Source organism: Melitaea cinxia, chromosome 22 (assembly GCF_905220565.1).
Source record: "Melitaea cinxia chromosome 22, ilMelCinx1.1, whole genome shotgun sequence".
Taxonomy (NCBI): domain Eukaryota; kingdom Metazoa; phylum Arthropoda; class Insecta; order Lepidoptera; family Nymphalidae; genus Melitaea; species Melitaea cinxia.
Window position 1 is genome coordinate 2,961,330 of NC_059415.1, and position 18,205 is coordinate 2,979,534.

At 30.3% G+C, this 18,205-nt stretch overlaps 1 protein-coding gene across 1 annotated transcript in view; it reads right to left on the bottom strand.

The window, feature by feature from the left end:
- Nucleotides 1–1,658: 1,658 nt before the first annotated feature.
- The window catches only part of LOC123664561, a 33,956-nt gene continuing 17,409 nt past the window's right edge, over nt 1,659–18,205 (bottom strand). The window contains exons 2-3 of the mRNA XM_045599090.1: nt 4,173–4,298; nt 1,659–2,460 (exon numbers count right to left, since the gene is read on the bottom strand). Of these exons, the coding sequence (XP_045455046.1) occupies nt 2,207–2,460; nt 4,173–4,298 (380 nt within the window). The 3' untranslated portion in view covers nt 1,659–2,206. The remainder of the gene's footprint in view (nt 2,461–4,172; nt 4,299–18,205) is intronic.

An 18,205-nucleotide genomic window follows, 5' to 3' on the forward strand; every position in this document is an offset into this window, starting at 1 on the left:
TTTCCTTTTTTTAAAAAAGACTCTCACCTTGAGGCTCCTAACAGAACGCTGGAAACCTGCTTATCTGCTTTCTCATAACAGGCTTTTTGTTATTTTATGGATTAATACTTAGAAGCAAGTACGAGATTTTCGCTAACTGCTTTAATTTTCGTTATCAGGCATCATTTCATTAGCAGGTATAAAATGCTGTCTCGGTGTATTGCTGTGGTATACAGATGCATATTTTAATCAAAATAATATACACCGTTATCATAAATTACAAATTACTTATTAATTTAGTGTATATCCTATAAGCCAGCGCTACAAACCCGATTTCTCCTTGTAATTTCGCTTCAGCCTGTAATATCCCACTACTACTACACCCCATGTAGGAGAAGGATCAGAGCTTAATCCACCACGCTGCTCCAATGCGGGTTGGGGGATATATTCCCTACTATGAGTAACGATCGCTATCAGGTATGTACACCTAACCATAACCATAACAACCGGGACCGACGGCGTAACGTGCTCTCCGAGGCACGGTGGAGAGACCCACAAAGACTGCACGAACACAACCTTGTAATTTAAATAAGTATAAACTGAAGTATAAATTTTGGCTATCAAAGACTTCTTAACATCAATTTAAATGTTTAATTTTAAGTTTTCAAACGGATTGTGAGATTTTGTTATAAACACACAGACTTCAATCTAGACAGTAATCAATTACTTTCCAAAGTCGTCCAAGAAAGGAGGAGGTTCTTAATTCGATTGTATTTTTTTTTTTGTATGTTACCTCAGAACTTTTGATTAGGTGGACCGATTTCGAAGTTTTAATTTTTTTAACGACTTTTTTTTGGTTTCATTTAAATTTAATCGAAATTCGACAAGTACATACTTTTTGAGTAAACTATAGGTACCTAATAATGCGTATTCACTTGACCATTTTTTCGTCGACCGTCGTTGTATTACACCTCATAACTTTTTATTGGGTAATTCGATTTCGATGATTCTTATTTTAATAGATAGCTGGTACTTGTCGCATAGTCTTATTTAAATTACATCGATATCTTATGACTGCTTTTTGAGAAATCTTTAATAACGCGTATTTACTTGAATATTTTTTCTTTGAATATTTTTTACGTTGTATTACTTGTCGATGTGATATTGTAGTCGATTTTTTTTGTTTGCGAGCAAACACAATTATAGGAATAACTTACTGTTAAGACTATCACCAATTTCTTTAAGTAGAATCTAAGGTCGATTTCCGTTAGCTGTCCATTAAATCTATATGAATAATAATGAATGTTGCTAAGCGCATAGCTCGAGAATGTCTCGACTAATTCGGCTAATTTATTTTTTTGTATGTTCCTTAAATCCCATGGAAGGTTTTAATACTAAAAAAAACTACTATTAACTTTTGACAGAACGAAGTATGTGCGGGCAGCTAGTATAATATAAACATTTAAAGTCAGTTTATCATTCTAAAATAACAATTTAAAGTTGCAATTAGAAATTTTCAACCTATTGATTAGTAATCAACAGTGTTTATAGACTAAATTATGTAATAAGTAAAAAAATATTTCAATAAGTATGGTGAAATAAAACTTTATTGTATAATTAAATAATATATAGTTATCACAAGATGTTTATTAAAAAGACGTGTGGAAATAAAAGAGGCATTCTTATTACTAAATATTTATTGTCAATATTTTAATTAAAACATATTTTTATTGTACATTACAAAACACAGGTACATAAACATAACAAGCGTTATTTTTAATTTTCTTTAAAATACAATTTTCTTCAATTAACACACATTTAATAGTAACAAAAGTCAGTCTCACGTCCTCTATAGAAAGACTGAAAATTATTACTAGATTCTCATATTTTAATAATTGTTCATGAAATATTTGAAAACGTCATTGACAGTATTACACGATGTTTATGTGCATAACGGATTTGTAGCGTTGCGGGTTTTCTTACAAAAAAAATAAAACTGTACGCGAAAGAAAAACGCAACGTGTCCATACGATTCGAAACATAGCCTATCGTATTTCACTTAAAGACTTAATCTTAAAAAGAAAAATACGAGACCGTTTCAAAAAAATGATAATCGTACACATTCTTCAACCATTCATTCATGTACATAACCCTATGTACTTAATCCCATAAATGCATTTTCGAACCAGTTGAACTGGCCAATAAATATTTTATAAATTGTCTAAAATCACGAAGCCGTGACTGTGACTTGCGTCCTTTCGTTCATGACGGTTACAACTGTCGAAGTCGTGACGTCACCGTTGCTTCGAGCGTTTGCGTTACTGTTAGCGCTATTGTCGCTTTCGTTTGTCGTATTTGAGCTTTGAGCCAGCGCCGCTGTGATTGGCTGAGTGATTGGTTGGTTGATTGGTTGAACCGGAGCTTGGAAGTTTGGGTAGTGAACACCGACTACCTCCTCGTAACTAGGCGGCGCCATCGCCTCTGTAACGATAGAGAAAATAAGTTAATTTAATAAAAATAAAAATATTATTATTTGAAACTCTATTGAGGTGGGATAAAGCAGGATATATCTTTTTCAAAATTTGGAGCAGCCCGTTTGGGACAGCACCTCAAACTTAGAGCTGTGTTCTTGTGGTGAGTAATGTAGCCGGCGGTCCTGGGAAGAATCGGGGGTAGGGTCGGCGAAGCGCTTGCTATGTTCCAAGCACTGCAGGTTATATAGCCTATGGATTTGCTTGCCACCAGACGGACCGTACAAAAATTTTGTGACATCAGATTTCGAAATATAACATACATAATTGTTAGTATTAAATTATTATTTTTGTCATACCTAAGTGGGACTGATCTAGATTTTATTGACGTGTAATTTAAATGAAAATAAAAATAATGTCAAAACTTGTGTTTTAATTTTATTAATAAATAATAATTTATAGGTGTAAAATTACAAAAAATGTGACGCAACACTAGATAGGGGTGGTCTCAGAAATGTGACCATTTGACAAAGACGGGGAAGAGGTTATAAAATCGAGAAATCCGTATGACGTAATTTATGGATTTCCCCATTGTGAGAAATAAATAATCATAAATCATCATTGATAAAGTATTAAAATGCTTGTATTGGACGGTTGTGGGAAAAGGTGATGTCATTTTTGTTTATCTATGCATTATGTCATTGATTTAATATATCTGCTTTATTCTAAGATATATTTGAGATAATTATTTATCACACCTAATATATGGTATTCCATTTAATTACGGATAGTGTGAACAACAATATATGCACGAGTATTGTATAAAGATAAATAATAAATAAAGCCTACTATTTTATTATTACTACCTTATCAAAAAAGAAGTCGTAACGACTGGTTCTAATAGTCTATCGATGCATATGTCACAATTGATATGAATAGAAATTACAAAAAAAAGTGTTTGTGTACACACGTAAGAAGTCATTCTTTATTGGCTAGCTATCTTGACGTTGCTAACTTCTTCTTCGTTGACTAGCTAACTTCAGGGTGTCGGATTATTGTGACGGTTTGCGCGTGCATCGCAAAAATTTGCTCTTATCATTTTCCCCTAACCCACCAAAGAAGTATAGCTTCAAAAATACACTTAACAATAATAAAGTTTCGCTGAAAAATTCCTAGCCAATTCAATTATAGGCTCAATTAATTCAAAATTGAAAAATTTCTTTTTATTTAAAAATAGCGACCCGCCCCGCTTCGCACGGGTGCAATGCTGATACAAAATATACTACAGAATGTCTTTATTTATAGTGTGAAGCTAGCTTATAGCATGGTTATTAACATAACAACAATAACAACAACATTCAAATATGCGTCGTTAGATTATACGCTATTAGAGAATGCGTTGAAGAAATAAAGGTTCACTGCTCGTTCCCCGTAGGTGATAGCGTGATAATATGTAGCCTATATGTTGATCCGACTTCTTAATAATATTCGTGCCAAATTTGAAGTAAATCCATGAAGCACTTTTTGAGTTTATCCCGGACTTACATACAGACGAACAGACAAAAATTCTAAAAACTATATTTTTGGCTTCGATATCGCTTGTAGATCACCCCCAAGTATTCTTTAAAAAAAAATATTCAATGTACAGTTTTGACTTTCCTACTATCAGTAAGTCTTACGTACGTATCCTACATTTTATTTTACTAGATGTGATTTCCGTACCATATTTGGGCGGTGGGGGCAAGTTGGCAGGACTGACAAAAACTGTTGGGTCTGACTGTGAATCCGAAGGCCTCTGTCGCGAGCCCATATATGTTCGTCTCTGCTGCGAGGTTCGCGTTTTTTGTCCTGAAAAGAAGGAAAATTGTTATTAGCATGCATATTTACCTATACTAAAAACAAAAATTATGGGGTAAATGTATCACTAAGCAAAAAAGTTATGGCTAAAACAATTTGCCTTTTTTTAAATGCTAACTTTGGCATTTTTTTTAAAATATCACCGAACAAAAAAAAATAAGAAACTCTGCAAAAAATTGGAAAAATTTCAAAAAATAAAATAACGATTATTCAAACAGCTAATTGTCAAAAGAATGAAAAATAAAAGGCCTTTACAGTTCCATTCATCACTTTCTTTTTAGTTTTTAAAAGAATGTTTACTGTGTAGAAGGATAAAATATTAAGAAAAATGCACAGAATATCGGAAAAACTCGTAAAGTTTTTACTATGGAATTTTTACCACCATTTAATAGCAGACATAACTACACGTAACGACATAGATAAATAATTGTAAACTGACAATATTGTTAATAGGTAATTTGTGTAGTTTGGCTTCATTTTACCCTTCATAATAACCTTAAATAAAATAAATATAAATAGCATATGTTCAGCTCATCTAAGATTCATATCTACCATATTCGTATTCAATAATATTAAAACGCCGTAGAGAACATTTCGATGTATTTCAAATCATTATATAGAGAATTTACATTAGAATATGAATCTTAATAAATTCATCCGTTTAATTCTGTTTGCTTTCAAACGAAAAAAAACGACTTCGGTTTTCATCGACAACAAAATAGTCAAATAATTACGCAGCACATTTTGAGCTATCCCGAAATAACTCAAAAAGTACTTATCAGATCCCGATCAAATTCAAAAGGGAACACATGACCAACACCAGCTTCAATCAAAAAGGATCATCAAAATCGGTACACCAATAAAAGTTATAAAGTACAACATAAGAAAAATTAAAAATCCTTTTTATTTAAGTCTACTAAAAATATTCTAATAAATAAGAAAAATCTAATAGGTAAGAGAATAAAGTTTATATAGTATTCAAGTATGGTATTGATATAAATATATTATATATTTATATTATTATATTCTCTAAAAATAGTGAAGATAAAGGTACGACTTCGTTCTTTTTTCGTCTTCGATTTTTGAAATTTCTGAATGTAATCGTTCTTTTCGAGAATTATTATCACATTCTTAATCGTATTACGAAGATTTGTTAATCTTTGAATGACTACATCTCTATCAATAATGATTAACTATGATCCACTTTGAAAGTCACAGAAAACAACGCATTTATCAATACGATCCAAATATGTGTATATTCGTATCGAGGACGAATTTTTCAAATCTTAAAAAACCTTAATCTTAAATTTTTTTTGATAATATTGTAGAACTGAAGTCATTGTTGAAGCTGATTCATTTTGAAAACCGGAAATGTCTGGCGCGAATTTGGGGAGGCCTATATCAGAAGTGGACTGCAATAGGCACTGAATGACTGACTTACTCTATAATTCATTAATTCCATCAAATAACTAATTAGCTTAAATTATGGAGAAAACTTATAGGTATGTATGATTCTTAATGTTTTGAAAATGAAAACTCGTGCTAAAATTATGTGAGTATAGCGCTATATAACTAATTAATCAACAACAAACAATCAAAGACTTTTTGTTAGACAATTTTGTTACAAATTGTAAACTATCGATTCAAAAAGTGCTCGCGAAATCTATTTTAAATTTGATTTGATATTATTTATAATGACTACCTTCGTCAAAAATATTCTTAAAAAATAATCTAGAACACCAATGTACGTCACATGTAATAAAAATTTATGGATAATTATAAAATTATTATATCAAGGTCAGTTAAAATGTTACGCATTTTAAGGATAAGGGACATTTGGATAAGATATCGACGAAGTAAAATTATAATAATCAAATGTCGTTCTTTATAAAATGCTTGTTATGTATATTTATATGCCTACGTTGTAAAAAAAAATGCTTTTAGAAGTGATTTTTTTAGTCTTCCTGTGTTTGGTTCTATTAAGTCACAATACATATTTAACCATAGTATACCACTTAGAGAACTTTTTAGATTTTTTTTTTTTTTTCGATATCGATTGTAAATCACACCCCAAGTATTATTTTAGAAAAATTTTCAATGTACAGTTTTGACTTTCTAACCATTTTATTATATTAGTTAATTATATATGTTGCAGTCAAAACTCTTAACCAGTCAAAAGCACTATTGACTAGCAAAATCAGTCAGAAGTACTTTTGACCGTTTGCTTTAGTCAATAATACTTTTGACTAAAATCACAGTTAAAAGTACTTTTGCCCAATGGAGCTGGTTAAAAGTACTTTGGACTAAATGATTCCGTCAAAAGTGGTTTTGACTGATTGTATCAGTCAAAACTCTTAAAAGGTTAAGGTGGTCGATAAAAATAACGACAAACGCACATATGAACTTTTATATTACTCATTATTAGTGGAGAACGTGCTGATATTAGAACAAAAATGAGTGACTACGAAAAGAAAGAAGGCTTTTTGCAAAAAAAATTAGCGATGGAAGATGACAAAAGAAAAATTAGAAAAGTTTGCAATGGATGTGGAAGACGCGAAACTTAATGAAAAGGAAACACCATTACAGTACAGTAGACTACAACGCTTTAACACATTGAAGTTTGTGGTATAAAAAAATTAGTTACAAACACAGAACCTGTCAAATATTTTTCCCGGCTGAGGAAATCAACGACATTATTGATGCTGCTCATATTTCTATAGGGCATGGTGGTCGCGATAGACTTAAGAATACAACGGCAAAAAAGTACGCTAATGTTACAAAAGAAATGATTAATATATATTTATCAATGTGCGTAGTATGCCAAAGGAAGAAAAGCAAGAAAAGGATGGGTCAGGTTTAGAAACCGATCCTGCACACTGAAATGAACAGCCGCTGCCAAGTCAATCTGATTGACATGCAGTCGCAAGAAGATCGCGGGCATAAATTTATTATGGTCTATCAGGATCATTTGACTAAATTTATTCACATTCGAGTTAATAATGCTTTTGACTGACGCTTTTTTGCAGTTAAAACTACTTTTGACGGAGAGCGTCAGTCAAAAGTATTTTTAACCGCGAATTTGCAGTCAAAAGTACTAATAACCAATAATTTCCAGTCAAAACCACTTTTGACCAACTTGTCCAGTCAAAAGTACTTTTGACTGATTTCGCTAGTCAATAGTACTTTTGACTGGTTAAGAGTTCTGACTGCAACATATATATCTAACTTGATGACAGATGTCTAAATCCAAATAATTTCTAAAACTAGTTGAGGCATCCTAGCGATTTGCATTTGTTAAATTGTCCTATGTATCACACTTTCTAAATTAATCCATTAAAAGATAATATTATAGTTTTAAAAATACGTGTAAACCAAAAAACGACAAATAAATAATCAAAAAATGTACCTAATCGTAGCAAATTCTCTTGACGAAACGCTAGGTAGTTATACAGGTACCTAATATATTATTTTCACAGAGAGAAGCTGGGAAAGACACCAGTTTTAATAGATAATCATAACGGATTCACAGCTCAAAATCTTTCTGAATAATTTCCGCGCAATTTTAAATTAAATTAATAAAATATTATTCACACATTTCTGTACAATCTTTGTTCTTTAACCTCTTTAAAGTCCAGTTATTATATTCAAAAATCTCTTCGTTTTGCTCACAGCTCAATTAGAAATATCCTAATATATGTGCATGTATGCTTGTCTTTCAAGTTCTCTTATTCGATACAACGTAATTGCACAATTACAAAGGATCGTACGTGAGTACCTCAATCCTTTTCAAATATATTATAATTTGAATATAAATTACCTAAATTCAAATAGAATTAATAATAATTAATCAATAATGTAAAATTGTGAAGGACTACATTACAATAAATCAATCTAAGAGACTTCAAATTGTGTGAAGTATTTCCATTAATCTGTATATCAGGTAATTATAATTTTTGAAATGTGTAGTATATTATATATGTAAGAAAACAAAGCTCTATATGACCGTATTAAACTATCACTAAACTAATATATATAGTTTCTATTTCATTTCAGTCAAGCATATAGTTAACATATAATCACTAATGAAGTTAATGCTAAAATAATATTTATATACCCTTAAAATATTACAAAAACCATACCTATTTGTATCATCCTTCCAGCCGCAAGTGTGACAGTTACTAACACAACACACAGACACGACAGAGTTAAATAGCAAACAAAAGTAAAAAAGGGCGCATCGTCATCAAGATCTTCCAGATCATCTTCTTTATAAATATCACTAACATTTAAAGATTCTTTTATAGATTCCATTTTATTACCCTACTAAATTTTATAAACTAAATTAAATTAAATTAATTTTATTAATTAACGAATGCGATTTAAATTTTATTTAAAAATTTAAGGGCAACGTACATTTCGTTAAGTTAAAACTCATATGTGTTCACAATGACAGTTTCAAATGCAATGTAAGTGATAAATAAATACTGTTTATAACCAAACGTATTTATATCATATAATATTTTATCACATAGATTACAGTCAACCAAATGGATTACTGCACTGTTCCTTAAGTGCCTACTTTTGTCACGTCCGCACGAGCCTAATTGTCTTGTCTTATCTATAAATTTCAGGTTATTCTTTCTTTTTATAACTTTTTTTTCGCCGTAATTCCGATATCATGGAGTTTGACCGAGATTTTTATATTTTTATCTATTTGTTTTATTGTCACCAACCCGCCTGCCCAGCGTGGTAACTATGGGCAAAACACATGAGTTCACGCTATTTTTGGCGTCAACTTGTGGAGGCCTATGTCCAGCAGTGGACTGTATAGGCTGTAATGTTGTTTTATTGTGGCACTGTCAGTTTTAAATTTTCTTATATCCCGCTTTTAGTAAAAACAATAACAAAAACCTGAATCTAGAAAACATTCATGTAAGTGTTACAAGTTAACTCTCGACTCCAGAGCTTTTGCTGTAACTTTTGACGTCATTATTACGTTTAATTGTTTTAGAGCATTAAATAAATAATTCTTGGATTTAATTTTAGAGTATTACTATTAATTTATTAATATAAATTTTATTAAAGTACCTACTACTGAATTTTTATTATATCGAAATATATAAGTAAGTAATTTATTAATTAAAACAGATAATTTTCAGATTGAAGCTAGACAATTACCAAAACAACAATAACGTTATGATAGTTTAATTATCATAATTTATTTCGAGGAATCGCTGCCTCTATAGGTATCTTAGACATTTTATCTCTTCTTGATTTCTTAGATTTTTTAATCATCGCTACAATGAAACTAGATTGATTTTAGGGAAGATTTTTTTATTCATTATTTGACAAAGCTATTTTTACGATAGTGAAACACGCATCTTGCCAAATAAGGGCAATAGATAAATAAAACCAATATTAATTCATATTTATAATAAATAATTATGTCAACTTAACATTATACTATTATTAATTCGTACGATTTTATTTTGTGTTACCCACACAGGGAATTCTAAACATTTTTAATATAATATCAAAAATCCACCGTTCCAGTGGACCTGCATCTCCGACTGACCGTGTCGGTGTTCTAGCCAATTACGCTATGAAACGATGTACCCGCTAGATCGAAATTTTTGTTATGATGAATATTCGGTTCTAAGCTAAAATCGTTCTATAGTTTAATTGACTAGAGAACCTACACGTTCGATCGGAGATGCATGTTCGATCCCTGCTGGAACGGTCGATTTTTGATATGATATTTAAAAAAATATATTATTAATTTATTGAAAAAGAGTATAATTTCAATTTACAAATGAGATTAAGAAATTATATTGAAGCCTAATTAAATAATATCGTCGCTGAATAGGCAAAACTACTAAAGCGCCATTTTGGTCAAAATGAGTTATATATATGGTTCGACTGCATTTTTTTTTTCTCTGCCTATTAGTCCGGGTCTCGTGGCGATCAGAGCATTTTTTTGGCGCTTTAGCACTCAAAATGGGGTTAAAATCTCACAAGATGTGTTGCGACTTTTTACTAATGTGTGGCTTACTTCGACACATTTTCGTATAATTGTCGGGTTAGTATTATGCTCGGTGCAACAAGCCCTATTCAGGTTTGTTAGTAATTTTCGAAAGTATACTTTTGATAACCGATGGTATTTATATAACTTTCGCTTGAATCTATTTTTTACCACTGGTCCTTTAAGTCAAATGAGCTTAAGAAAAAACCACAAGATATGGTGATTTAGTAGTTTCTGCTGATTGAAATCACGTATACTCAAGCTTATAAGTAAATAATCTTTCAGCAAGAATCATCAACCATGGCGCTTTAGTATTTTTGCTTTACTCAGTAATTTAAGTAACAGGATATTAGCATTTTTGAGCGGCTGATGTAACAGAAGCAGAAGAGTTAACCGTCAATGGAAAAAACAAAAGTGTGTTAAAAAAGATATATAAAACTCGGCTGCCTATTTCTAGAAAGAAGTACGATGATTTATGGAAATTGTGCACATCAAAAGTAATCGCAGAAGAACACCACGATGAATACAAAAACATGCCTTGTATAGCGAACGTTCAGGACACGCTACCAGACACTGACGAAGAGGATGAGATTAATGAGGATTAAGTAGATTATTATTTCTCAATCAATATTTTATTAGAATTAGAAGTTAATAATGTTCAGTTTTGATCTCTTATTTAAATTACAATAAGTATACTGATTATTGTTAAAATGGAGTCTTGTAATTGTAACTAACTTAAGTAACTCCGTCTAGGATGACTGTTTTGAACGACAGGCGTGATATTGTTATTTTAAACTAAGCTTAGTATAAAAGAACAATATAGCGCCTGAACTGAACAGTGATTCCAGAGGGAGTTATTTGTGTTAGTTGCAATAGCGAAACTCCACATTATGTTTTTATTTAGTACGTTTTTATAAACAAATGTGGAAAATTACGGAGGAAGGTGATTTTTGTTTTATTTATAATCTGAGAAAATGTCAATTTTGTTTGAACAAATTTTTTAATTGAATAAAGATTTATGTTAAATTTGTGTTATTTATTTATTATACGGGTTAATATTTCATAATAAACATTTTTGTTGCTCACATTAGTAATAATATTTAGGCTGGAACAAGATAAAAAGTGATGAAAGTATAATCATCCCATTATTTAATTGGCAAATATGTCTTGAAAGTAAAAAGCTTTCAAGATTCCTCTAGTATCCGATGCTGAATGTCTTTTTGCTATATGTCTTTCTGTAGTAGATTTATCTCTTAGTAATTTTCGTTTACGACTATTATATTTTTTAAATAATGTTAGTATTTTTTTCCAAAGAGAATGTTAACACAGTCGAGTCTTTAGTAATTGGCGACTCCCTAACCGTGAACTTAACGTGGAGGTTAGTAAATTTCCCTTGCTGGTTTTTTTTCAGGACTCAGAGGATTTATCCTAAAGTGACAGCTAACTCCGTAAATAGTTAAAATACGAACAGTGTAATAGATTAATTGCGTAGATAAAATTAAATCATGATTATGTTTCCTTAACAGTTCTTACTTTCACCCAAAAGAAAAAAAGTTGTGACAGGTTAAACCAAAAAAAAACTTAAAATTGTTTTTTCTCAAAACAGCCCTTGTGCACGTTAGCAGTTTTGCCTATTCAGCGACGATATTTTTTATTGTTGATTTATATTTTATTTAAACTAAATCCACTAATTCCGTAAATGAAAAAGAAAGTAATCTAAAAAACCTTGTAATTAGTGAAAAAAATGGAGTCTGGTTAGACAAAAATCCTTGCGGATTAAACTTACACCCTTCTGGTTTATAGAGTAAAAATTTTTATCCAGCAGTAAAAAAATCTACGGGCTGTTATAAAATTACAAGGTATAGAATTTAAAATTTAAAAATGATAAAAGATCACCTTATACGAAACGCCTACAAAAAAAACAAAAGCAATAGAATAATTACGTTATATTGCTTAACATTTTTTGTTATGGTTTTTGTACACTATTAGAATGTGCTATTAATTCAAAAGAACTATTATCTTAATCTTATTCTTAACTATTATCTTAAATCTAATATCCTACTATTTATCATTTTATAATAAATTATCTTTACATTTATATAATAAAGATGACGAACGATAAATTAACTGATTATTGACAACATTGTTGAACAAAAATTCCTAGAGAATTTGTAAGCAATGCTATGTGTAATTAAAATACAAGTGACTTAAATACAATGAAATAGTCCTTAATGATAAGTTTCAAATATGTAATAAATTTTGTAATGGAATACAATACGCAACATAATTTGTTTAAAATACAAAATAATGTTTCAAAACTTTAAATCAAGAAATTCTTTTACCGAGTAAAAACATTTGTCAACCAACCAGTTTTTAAAAGTAAAACTTTAAAATTAAAAAAAAATCTGAGCTTCTTCGTTTGATTCGAGCATTTTGAAGAACAAAAAACAAGCGAAAAGTTTTTTTTTAACTTATTAATTTCATTTTTAAAATACTACCATGGTTTCAAAACCAGCCAGTTACAAACAATTCAACGAAAAAGATTTTATTGCAACTTTTTACTAGAAAATACGAAAAGACTGTCCTCGACCTATTTATTGTTACTGGCTATATGAATCCCAATTAGATTTTAAAACTCAATGAAGTTAATTAAACTATTATCAATAATGTTAAACTGCTTTCAAAATTAATCTAATATTAGTGATGAAATCAGTATATTACAGATATTATATTTAAATACATACTTAAGTATTATACATATATATGTAGATATATGGAGATACCGACTTGACGTATCACCAGATCGTCATTAATTTCAATAAAACTGCTTGAAATGAATACGAAGCTTAAGACAGTAATATAATTGTGGAAACCTAAAGTGCAAAAGCACAATTGTTAAATCAATATAATGTTGATCGCAAAATCAATGTCGGCCTATTACAACTTATTTTGTATAGAGCCTTTTTCCAATATTCCTAAATATATAATATGTTTTACTTTGAAACAAAGTATTTAATAAAGGCAAAGATAACATTAAAAATCAATTTCGGTCATTTGACTCTTTATCGATTCGATTATCAAACATGTGATATAACGATAAAACGCTAGAATTTAAGAAGATTAGGATTAAAACAAAAATACCTGAAAATTTTATCATGAGCATACATCATTCTTAATTTTAGCGATTTTTATTATTTTTTTCCTCATTCATAACGCAACTTATACCTACATATACAAGTATATATATTATGTTTATGTTTTATTTATTATTTAAGGGATGTATTACTAATGATAAATAACTAATGACTAGCCCGTTGGCGCAGTTTGTAGTGACCCTGCTTTCTGCTCCGAGGGTTGTGGGTTCGATTCCCACCCCGAGTCTGGGTGTAATATAAATATTTATTTATATATTTATATATGTATTATTTATAAGTATGTTTATCGAAAAAAAAAAAAAAAATATGTAGCTATATACCAGTCGGCTGTAACCTATAACACAAGCATTAAGTTGCTTACTTTAGGAACAGACGACCGTGTGTGTATTGTGTAAATATTTATTTATTTATTTATTTATTTATAATGATAAATAATCGGCCAATACTTTGTCGCTAATGATATTATTTTATTTATGTATTGACCTTAGAATAAATCAAATGTCTATATATTAATACGTGAAGCAAAAACTTCGTACCCCTTTTTACGAAAATCGCGCGGACGGAGGAGTATAAAATTTTGTGCACTTATAGTTTACATAGAGAAGGAGTGCAGAAAACTAATATTTTTTTATAACTATGCATAAAAATATATTACGAGTGAATCAATAAAGAAAACATTACATCCACTACCATGTGTTTGACACACACACACGCATATTATAATACTCTTTTGCTGATTGTCAAAGTCTGTAGACAAATTGAAAATTTTTAAAAAGGTTTTTTAGTTTCATAATTTTTTGGTTTTCTTTAATTTAAATTTTTAATTATGGCCGAATTTCGAACTCTGGTCGACCACTAGTTTTTATTAATGTTTTTCGTCGTTTATCAAAAGCGATATGTATGATGTCACTGACAAAGCGAACAATTATTAAAAGTGGCTATTGTACATAACATAAAATATATAACTTATCTTATTATAATGAAACAATTGTTTCGGATTTTATCACGGTTTATTAAGTTTTTCAGATGCCCGACGTTTTGGATACATTATAGCAACTATGGTTAACGGGAAGATGGTCCTCCCAAAATCGAAATCCGAAAAATTTGTTTCATTACAATGAGTGAAATTCGCATAACCATTAGAAAACAATATATCACTTATCTATTATATATGTATATAATCTGCTGACCTTCATCCATCCATAATCTACCTTTTCGTACCACTTGCTCAAAAAAGCGACATTCTATGCCACAAAAAGCGAACATAACAATAATCATTTTTAATCTGTTAAAAACAGGGAAAGAAAATTGTACTGAATTTCATTCACCTTTAGGGGAGAATGTGATTTAAAGTTGGAATACTTACCGAAATTAATACTGAACTACATCTGTGTTTACACCATTGAGTTTGTATATAAAGATTTATACATCTTTTTGAGAAAGGAATACGCATACAATAAATGTACCAAACAAAAATGTAACTCTCTCTATCAATAATTGGACCAATGTTTCGAATGTTAACTTTTACTTTTAATTGTCATTATTTTTAATAAATGCCATCTCATATTATTATTGTGTTAATTTTTTCGCAAATGGTACGAAAAGTAGAGTATTTTCCTCGGTGATAAAGCTGTCTTAGTCTTGGGTGAACTTAAATCCCTCGCTACACTCAGGATTCGTCTTAAACCCCTCGCTTCGCTCGTGATTTCAGTTTTTAACACCCTCGCTACGCTCGGGAGTAAACCTCGAGTCCTTCGTTACGCTCGCGATTTAAATCGTCACCCGCGTCAGAAGACACTGCTTTATCTCCTTGGTTAATAATCTACTATTCTTTTATGGTAAACCCAAAACGCGACTTAAAAATAAGCTCGATTGTAATTTTTTTTTTGTTATTTCAAAATTTTTTAATAGGTGTACCGATTTTGACCATTCTTTATAACCGACTTCATAAAAAGGAGGAGGAAGTTACTCAATTCGACCGTATATATATATTTTTTTATGTATATTCGAGGATAACTCAGTCGTTTATGAACCGATTTTGATAATTCTTTTATTTTGTTGGAAAGGAGATATCCCTAGTTTGGTACCATGATAAAGAAACCAGGATCTGATGAAATCCCAGAGAAATCAAGGGAAACTCTCGAAAATTCGCATAAATTTTTACTGGGCGTACCGATTTTAATGATTTTTAATTTAATCGAAATCCGATGTTTATCATGAGTTACATTTAAATTTCATCGAGATCTGATTACAACTTTTGGAGTGATTGACCATTTTTTCGTCTGCCTACGTTGTATTACTTGTCGATATAATTGAAGTCGGTTTTTCTTCGTTTGCCTCCAAACACAATTATTACTCAAAAGTTTGTCATGTGGTTCCATTTAAATTTGATCAAGATCCTACGAGTATATTTTTTTAGTTTTACTCAAAAATGCGTATTGAATTGACTGTTTTATCAACTACCTACGTCGCATTACTTGTCAATGTAAATCAAAACCATTTTTTTTTTTATTTGCGACCAAATGCCATTATGTCTGCTGAATTTTGCAATAAATCTTGTAAGTTAAATTAGTAATAGATTCATTATTGATTAATACATAATTTGAATATTTATAGGATAAAAAAATCACATCACAACCTATGAGAGTACAACTGTCATTGTCAATTATTTTGTGAATGGATACCTACTTGTTCTACTCAACTCGTCAAAAAGTCTTACATTAAAGGTTCATAAACATTATGTAAACTTTTCTGTTGGCCCATAAAAGTTTTTAATCTATTACTATAGCTTAAGAAGTTAGTCAAAACTATCTAAACATTGAAAAAAAATTCAAAAAAAATACTGTTTATCTTAACTTGATAAGTAAATACGCTCCCCCCCCCCCCCTAAAATAAGAAACATTGCGACTGAATTAATTACATCTTAGAAATATGTCATATTAAATTTTGTACAGTCTCGCCTTTTGTCTAAGAGTCAGATTTGTACGTAGACATATTTTTATAATCATTTGTCAAGACCAGTTGTAAATATTGTATATCTTGTAAAGTACTTTAAATCTTATCTATATCCTAGCCCACTGATATCTATATTTTTCTGTCGTCTCCATCAAGAAAAGTATTGATTTTAATGTAATATTATGGCAAAAGTGTTTGTATATGGGTACACACCAATTAAAAATTACTACACATATTTGATTGATTTTGGCTTGGACCCGTATATTTCTATGGGGTCTTAATGATTACTATTGGGTCAAAATGATAAAACAGTTTTATAACTTTAAACATTTCTCAATTTTGGAGGTTGTCTGACATAATATGTCATGGCAGAATAGTGTTGTTTATAGATAAAGGGATTGGTATTATACGTCAAGCTACGCCAATGATGGGTGCAGTGACAAAAATTACTAATTTGCTAAAAAAAAGTATAATGAAACGAATGTGGGCAAAACCGGAATAATCTAGTTCATAAAAAGATAAGATAGTCTTGTGTAAGTGAAATCCGAAATGAATTTAAGCAACTACTAAAGGATATAATAATTTCTAAATTTAATTTTATCAATAATTTTTCTAATCTGATGTTTAATCTTTACATAAAAATCTGCCATTTCCTGCGATTGACTCAGATTATTAATATTTATTGAGATATCGAATCAAAGGGTCGGAGTTTAATCCACTACGCTGGATATACGAGTATATATATCCCTACTATGATTAACGATCGCTAATAGGAGTAACGATAGGAATAACAACCGGACCGCAGCTTAGCAGACAGAGTTTCTATGAACATAAAAATAAATATAATGAAAACTAATCATATTTAATAATTTTCATATTACAAAAAAGACACCTTCTTGTTTGAAATATAACAATTCTTTTGCAACAAAATTAATTTCATTCATTTCAAGGCCTTAGGTATATAATACATCAAACACAAAGATAGAGTCAAAAAGAGTAAGGGACTCTTGAATTAAAAAAAATATCACTAAAATATATTATTGTTTTACATACGTAACGTTATAACTCGTAGACAGAAGAAAATGATTATCCACACTAGCAACAAAGTTATCAACACGATAAAGTACCACAGTGTCACTTGGGATAAAGCGACATCTTGTACATCGTTACCAGTTTCGTCTTTTTCCACAGATTCGTCGAGATCCGTGAAATCGAAGTTCGGGATTCCGTATGGCGGCATTTTAAACACTTCTTGAATATAAGTACACTTTTAAATCGCTTGATTGTCAAGCGATATAAGTGATTTAAATCTTCGTATCACTCACAAAAAATTTGCTCAAGCAAGTTTAATGGAATGTTTTATTACACTTTTCTTGTTATTATAAACACGAGTTATTAAAATTATTGCGTTCTTTGTTCATTTTGCCGCGCAATCAAGTGACTGTCATAGTTATTTGAACAAAAATGATACCTAGTAATCATTTTAAGTATTTCAACAGCGTTTATCATTTGATTTATTGACATATCTTTTTTAGATACCAAAAGCGAATGTCACCTCTGTTGAATTTTATCGGTTTTTTGTAATAAATATAATATGCGGCAAACATACAAGTCATATTTTATGGTGCTTAAAATTTGGATACAAGAGTATCTACTTTTTTAACAGACTTCCAAAAAAGGAGGAGGTTCTCAATTCGACTGTAATTTTTTTTTTTTTTTTTTTATGTATGTTACATCAGAACTTTTGACCGTGTGGACCGATTTCG